The sequence below is a fragment of the Poecilia reticulata genome, chromosome 1 (genome assembly GCF_904066995.2).
Source record: "Poecilia reticulata chromosome 1, P_reticulata-male-v2, whole genome shotgun sequence".
Classification (NCBI taxonomy): domain Eukaryota; kingdom Metazoa; phylum Chordata; class Actinopteri; order Cyprinodontiformes; family Poeciliidae; genus Poecilia; species Poecilia reticulata.
In genome coordinates, this window is record NC_088830.1 from 12348857 (window position 1) to 12356075 (window position 7219).

Below are 7219 nucleotides of genomic sequence, written 5' to 3' on the forward strand. Positions count from 1 at the left end.
CAGGAGGCGCTGACCCACAGGAGGAGGCAAAAATAAAAACACCGCAGAAATTCAGATGGCGCGTGAGGGGGGAAACATGTCGTCGTAGCAACGGAGTTAAAGCTGTTTACTGATAATTATGGAGGCGAAGCTATATTTAATCCAAGGTTAGGGTCAAGTTAAAGTTACTCCCAACTGGCAGTGGCATGAAGGTGATTTGATCCTCGCGACTGTTTATATCCCAGGCAAGTTGATTAAAGAGCGCCATCTGGAGGACAGATTGGAAACCTATTAACTCATTAACATGTGAAAGAAAAGCTCATTATTGGCATGAATTTATTAAGTGTTTGTACATGATGCATTTGAATTGTTTCTTCCTCAGAGTGAAATGAATAGCAATAATTAAAAAAAAAAAAAAAAGAAATTGGGCGCATGGTGTTTAATTGATGGTGGATTGTTTTTAATCTACACATGGTTCTATAGTTATACCCAAGATTTTTAATATTTTTCATAGCTGAAAAGTACATTTTACCAACATGCTTCTTCTGACTGGACGCAATCTTGCTAATGGAAACAACTTACCTTTACAGGCAAACCGCTAATCTGCCGCCATCAGTGAATAAATCGTCACAACATAGTGAGTTTTAATAAATATGTAAAAAAAAAGTAATTTGTCTTTTCCAAATAAAAGTCTATCCATCATCATCAGCGGTCATCGTAACTAGCCTGAGCATTCATGACAAGATCGTTTGTGGTGAACCAGCTGTAGCATATCAGCAAGAAAGTGAGAGGCTGTGAGCAGCTCATACATAAGGTGATTGACAGCGCTAAGACCCGCCTCCTGGCTCTGATAGGGTGTTTCTGACCGAGGGGAGAATTTTTGTAGATGGCAGGAGAAATACCGAGAGAAGGCAAAGGAGCTCCATCTGTTTCACACATTATCCGTCTCATATTGTACTGTCATGATATAGTGATAGTTTTGACAAATATGTAAAATAAAAAAAATTTAAAAAAGTATTTCTAAAAGTTACTTTCTGCAGCTTTAACATTCAGGTTGAGGCTAGGAGAAGATCATCCATGTAGCCTGCTTCATCCGTCCCATAACCAGTTTGGGGTTGTTCTCCCCTAGGAACACACAATTGCCACAACAGCAAGAAGTGTTTCAAGCGGACAAGGAAACGGAACTGAATGTCAAACACAGCAGTGGCAGCATCATGCTGAGGAGCCCGTCTTACTAGTCTGGCTTTACAAAGCAGACAATGTTTTGTGACAAAGATATGCGTGTTGCAGAGTAAAAGAACTTTTATAGTTACTGGAAATAAAAATAAAGTTTAAAGGCTCAGACTCCCAAAATAATTGTTCAGAATAAACTGTAATGAAAACAAATACTACTACTTATTAGAGAGAAATTCATTAATCTACATAATGAACTGCGCTTTTTAATTTACCTTATTTAAGCTTTATTGTAGCACTTATAGGTAATTACATCACATTTGCTGAAAAGAAAAACATAAAAATTGTCTTTGGGCTTTCAGAGAAATGATGGGATTACAAAATTATTTGTTACATAACAGAAAAAAAGGTTTGTTTGTTTTTTTTAACAGGGGACAAAATCCCTGACAGATATCATTGGATGATCAAAATGTATTCAGTCTTTGTTAACTTTATGCCAAAAGTAAATAACTAAACAAAATGTGGAACATGATGGAGGTTTAAGGCTGTAAAGACAGCTGATTAGCACCTTTGAGTCTTCTGGCTTCTCTAACTGGACTTGTGTTCGTGTATAATCACAGTAGGAGGCGCCGGCTGTGCAGAATACACCTGTGTGAAATGTGTGTGTTCCTGGCTCTTGTATGAATAAATAACACCAGAAATTGATTTGTTGGTGATTCCAAAGCAGTCCTGAGTCCACAGTTTAATCCTACGGCTGGACGGGGGCTGGAGACCCTTTGTGAGTCTGCATGTTTAGACGTGAACCGGCAGCGTGTCTGTCTTTCTGCTCTCAGTTCTTCTTTTTGACCCCAGACGTGCGGTTGTTGAAGAAGTTGAGGCCCGACCGGCCGTTCCCGCCGGCGTCTCCGCTGACCGCGACCCCGGGTTGCTGCAGCACTTTGTCCAGGGTGGTTTTCTTAATGGCTGCCGGAGAGATGCGCTCTTGGTCTGCAAGGAACTGCAGCTCCCTGCAAGGAGAAGTAAAAACAAACACACCCAATCAGGAGTTGTTTAGTCGAATTTCACCGCGTCAAAAAGATAGCTCGCTTTCAAATATTTCACATATTAATCAAAAATTAGAATTGTGAGAGGTTTTTGTATTCAGCCCACTTCACTCTTAAGCCAACTATTGCCTTCAATAGTCAGCTAATTAGTAAACAGCAGGGTTGAAACAATTAATTGGATTAATTAAGATTAACCGATTATTGAAATAATCATCAGCTGCTTTAGTAATTGACTATTTACTGGAGTATGCAGACTGTAAAACATGCCATTTGCTGAAAGAACAAAACACTCAGAACAGTAATTAAGCCAAAACTGTACAAACAATAAATACATAAATGTTTCATTTATGATGAGGCAAAAATTATGACTCAAGTGGCATCATTTTTAACTTCACCTGGTTCAAACTCTGTAAAAAGAAAATCTCCCATTAAGCACATTTTGTTATGAAGTTATCAATATGCTAAAAAAAAATTTATTAGTATTAAGTCAAGCCACAAGCTTTCACATGTTGATGTTAGCAGACGCATCCTTAGCTAGAAATTAGCAAGTATTTAATAAAATAATTCTACTTTGTTGCGTACGAGGCAAGAAAATATTTCTTATTTAAAAAAGAAACTGAATTATTAGTTCATTTGTATCTTTTAATGCACTTCAAATATTGTATCAAAAAGGCTGAAGTGGTTAAATGAAAAATCTGAGTTCGATTTAATCTGGAGAGCAAATTAGGCAAAAACTTTGGTCTCCCAAGTGCAAAGCTGGAAGAAACGACACAAAAGATCCACTGCAACAAAACGTGATCCTGCAAAATTAAAGTCTGTGACTCAAAGTAGTATGAAAAGGTTCATTTGTGTATGAATACTTTAGCAAGACGCTCTAAATTTGGAAAAAAATAAAATAAAATAAGGTTTGTGCATCTCAAAAATTGATGTGAGAAATTGATTTTGTGATGCGACAGCCTCACCTGGTCCTGATGCATGAAGCCTCCACCGCGTTGATCAGGAGGCTTCTGAAGCCGCCGCTCTCCAAGAAGTGCAGGGCGTGGATGGTGGCGCCCCCTGGTGAGCAGACGTTGTCCTTCAGCTGGCCGGGGTGCTGCTCAGAGTCCAGCAGCATCTTGGCTGCTCCCTGAGGAACATCAGGACCAACACAGCTGTAACAATTCAAGCTCCAACCAAAACAGCTGAAATCATTCTGACATTTCACAACGGCGGAAAATAAAATAAGTCAAAATGCAACAAAAAAAAAAGTATCCTTTTATTTTAGGTCAGAATCTACTATACCTCTTAGTTTCTCTGCAGTATCATTAATACTGAAAAGAAGCGTCCCTCTGTCAGTCATTTTAAATGCTACAAGACATTAATGATCTTTTTTTTTTGCCTTCTAACATGCGGCAAAACACCTGATGCACAAACAGCAGAGAACTCACCAAGAGAGCCTGAGCTCCGAGTCTGACGGCGAGCCTCCTGGGCAGACCCATCTTCACTCCTCCGTCTGCAAGAGCGTCCAGGGCTGTGAAGGCCTGGTTAAAAAAAACAACAACAACAAAAAAACAAAACAAAGAAAAGGACTAGTTCAAGCTGCATCACAAATATCAGGGATTCATCTGTACAGTTGCTTTATTCATAATGCTGCCCTCTAAAAATTATTGTTTGACAGAAAAAGTCAAGATTTGGAATCAGGAAAAACTGCCCGAAAGCAAAACATCATTAACTTGTTTACACTTTGGTCCTTCTTTCAGATTCAACACAACAATGTATCTTTAAGATTATTGTTGTAAATGGGCAGGACGGATCTCCTGTAGAAGTCTGTGTCACAGCTATTAAGATGAAGCCTCTGACTGAAGACAGCAGGAAGGATTTATGTTGCCAATATAAAGTTATTAACAACACTGGGCTCCTTCCTGCATTCTAACAAAAGCTTTAAGTTGATAAAAGTAGTACATTCATTCTTCTCTCTCCACACTTCTGTATCATTTTAAAGGTGAAAATATAGCACAGCAGAGTAATCTGAAGCAGTTTAGCTCCCAGTGATATTTAAAACTGCACATAGAAAACTGAAAATGAAGTTCCTCAATTTATATTTAAAGCCTAGGCGTAGAATTTAGACTAGAATTTAGAATTTTGGGGGTTTTAGCTTCACCTGGTTCAAATTCTGCTGAAAAACACAAGCTTCACTCACGTAGGCGGGTCCACTGCCACTCAGTCCAGTCACGGCATCAATCAGGTCCTCCTCCACCTCTGTGCAGAACCCAACACTGGCCATCAGCTGCTCCAGCAGCTTCCCGTCCTCCACCTTAAGCAAAGCCACACGTGTAACGTCAACGTTTGGCTCCACTTTTCAGATTATATCCATCGTGTTTTCCAAACAGGAATAGTTTCTCTCTGCTGGAGCAGCGCGCCAATCCTGCCACTGACCTCTGCGTGTGTTCCCGTGGCGTACACGGTGGCGCCCTCTCGCACCACGACAGGAGTGTTGGTCATACACCTCATGACTCTGGGAGTCGAACGATGCTGGAGCAGCTTCTGCATCAAGCAGAGAAGAGAAAAAAAACACATCAGGTGTGTGACAACAGAGCTTCAGCCGGATCTCTGAAAGGAAGGATGTAGAAAAGGATCCTGGTAGTCGGGGGAAACGTTCCAACATCCTGCATGTTAAAGAGCTTTACTTTCTCTATGGAGCTGATGGTAACGCCCGCAGCACAGGAGACGATGAGATGGCGGTCTTCGATGTCCGGTCCGATCTCGTCCAGGACGAAGGGGATGATGTGGGGCTTCACGGCCAGAAACAGAACGTCGCTCCTGTTGACCGTTTCTTTGTTGCTCGTGGTCAGATTAACCCCCATTTTCTAAAGACAAAACAGGAAACATGGGACTTAAAATAAACAATATAAATTTGCAGTAAAGAAAGGCGCACTCTTTGTTTCACACATTTCAAAACACCACACAGCCAAGCCTCACCCTCAGCCCCGTCACCGTGGGCAGGTCTGTGTCTGGGGAGCTGGCTGTGATCCTGTGGGCTGCGATCACACCTGATGATGAAGGAAAGGATGAAGAGATGATAAATAAAGGTTCAAATAAGTAGGGCTGCACAAGTTGACGCAAAACAGGAAACTACTAAAGGGAATATCAGTTGATCTGAGATTACCTTATGATTCTGTTTATCCATTAAACAGGATTCAGAAACTTTTCAAGGTACGTTTTCAAACTTTTCCACGCTTTGGAGATAAAAACAATACAAATGAACTAAGAAAAAGTATAGCTTCACTATTTTATAATGATTTATTTATGTTCTTAGTAATATCTTTTGATAGTATTTTACATTGTACAGAAAAAAATAGAACAAAAATAACACCCTATGCACTTGACTGGTCTGAGAAAGCTACAAAAAATAAAAAATAAATAAATAAAGAATGTCCTCCCTGCGTTTTCTAAAATTTAGCAAATAGAAATAATTTTGGTAATTCTAACTAACTTAAAACAAGAAAAGTTGAGTCCGATTTAACAGAAGATGGGGAGAAAGAAAATGTGCCTGTGTCTTTTTGTTGTCTTTAAATATCTGGCTTCAACTGCAAATAATGTTTCCCAAATTTAGGCTTTTGATCAAATGTTAGGTTGCACTTTATTACAAAACTACAATATTAAGAACTATTAAGAACTTTAAAAGGTTTTTATTCACTGAAAACACCTCATTGAAATTCAAACATTCTCAAGGATTTCAAGCACCTGCTTGGAACCTTAATAAAACTAAAGCGATCACGATATCTTTAGTTTACTGCGATATCAACGTGGGGAGTATTGCAATCAGATGCCATTATTTCCAGTGCCAGACAACAACACTGTGCTTTCCAGTAATTTGGTATTTTAGCCTGCAAGAAAGAAAGATGTCCTGGTTGATGAATACTAACTCAAACAAAAAATAGTTGAAAAACAGATAATTTGCAGAATTATTATATTTGCAGAAATCTTTACCTGCAGCAGTGAAACCTTTCACAAGTGCATGAGCCAGCTGGCCTGCTCCAATGAATCCAACGCTCATCCTGGCAGATGATGTGGCGTTCACGACCTGTCCGGAAAAGCAGACAGATGCTGCAGATCAACATCTGCCCCACTTTAAAAAAAACAAAAAAAAAACATAGCGGCTTCTATAAATGTTTTCAAGTCAAGCTTGATTTAAAAAAAAGTAAAAATAAAGCTGATGGGGATCAAACATGAGGAAAAAATTCTTCAGATAGTCCATAAACACACATATCAACATTGTTTAGAAATAAATTATTTTACCGGAGAAGAAACATTATTGTTTGGCAGTTACGTTCATAACAACGAAAGCATGCTTTATTTCATTGCCAGTTCAGAAATACCTTCTAATGAGTCAAAATAAAAGATAAATCATTGTAAACTGTGCTACGGTTCAGTTCTACCGGTAACTCCGTGTAATACCGTGGAGCTAGAACAGCTAGTTTCCTCCTTTTATGATGCTAGCACTCTCGAATGCACCAGGTAGCCTCTTGCTAGCCCGGGTTTCTGGAGATTAAACTACTAATCAAAACCAACAGATGTCTTACTGTAGACGCTTCAGCTGAATAGACAGTTGTCGATGTGACCTTTATTTCCCAGGACACGAAAAAATATCCACTTCTTGTGTCAACGTGGCTTCCCCTTCTTTTTTTTACTCAACCCCCATGTGTGCTGCGTACGTAAAAGAAAGGGGATTAGACCAATCATGAACAGACGTTCCGAGGATTCGACTAATAAAAACGGGGAATGTAAGATGTGGGCGGGACTTAATGTTCGCTACGCCCAGTTGCATCATTCCTCTGAGTTTTAGCGCTAAAGAGGATAACGGTCAAGCACAGTGATGTAAAAGTAGGTCATGTTTTGTAGAAAGTGCTGTTTGACTACAAACCTACAAACATAATAGATTAATACAAACTAATGTACCACTTTGTCAACCAATCAATCAAATTTTTTATAGACCATTTCCATACAGAACGTGTCTTAAGCAGTAAGACAGCACAACACAGACT

General features: G+C 39.4%; 1 protein-coding gene across 2 annotated transcripts; it reads right to left on the bottom strand.

Moving 5' to 3' along the window:
* Window positions 1–1415: 1415 nt before the first annotated feature.
* Window positions 1416–6902, bottom strand: pycr1b (pyrroline-5-carboxylate reductase 1b). 2 transcript variants are annotated; one of them, XM_008410326.3, is made up of 9 exons: window positions 6758–6902; window positions 6165–6258; window positions 5154–5224; window positions 4862–5041; window positions 4611–4718; window positions 4375–4488; window positions 3623–3715; window positions 3158–3321; window positions 1416–2159 (listed from the first exon to the last, which is right to left on the bottom strand). In XM_008410326.3, the coding sequence occupies exons 2-9, from the start codon at window positions 6229–6231 to the stop codon at window positions 1982–1984; spliced, it is 975 nt and encodes a 324-aa protein (XP_008408548.1). In that variant the 5' UTR covers window positions 6232–6258; window positions 6758–6902; the 3' UTR covers window positions 1416–1981. The 2 variants fall into 2 exon arrangements, with proteins under 2 accessions (XP_008408548.1, XP_008408555.1); XM_008410333.3 differs by lacking the exon at window positions 6758–6902 and adding an exon at window positions 6633–6651.
* Between the last annotated feature and the right edge of the window lie 317 nt (window positions 6903–7219).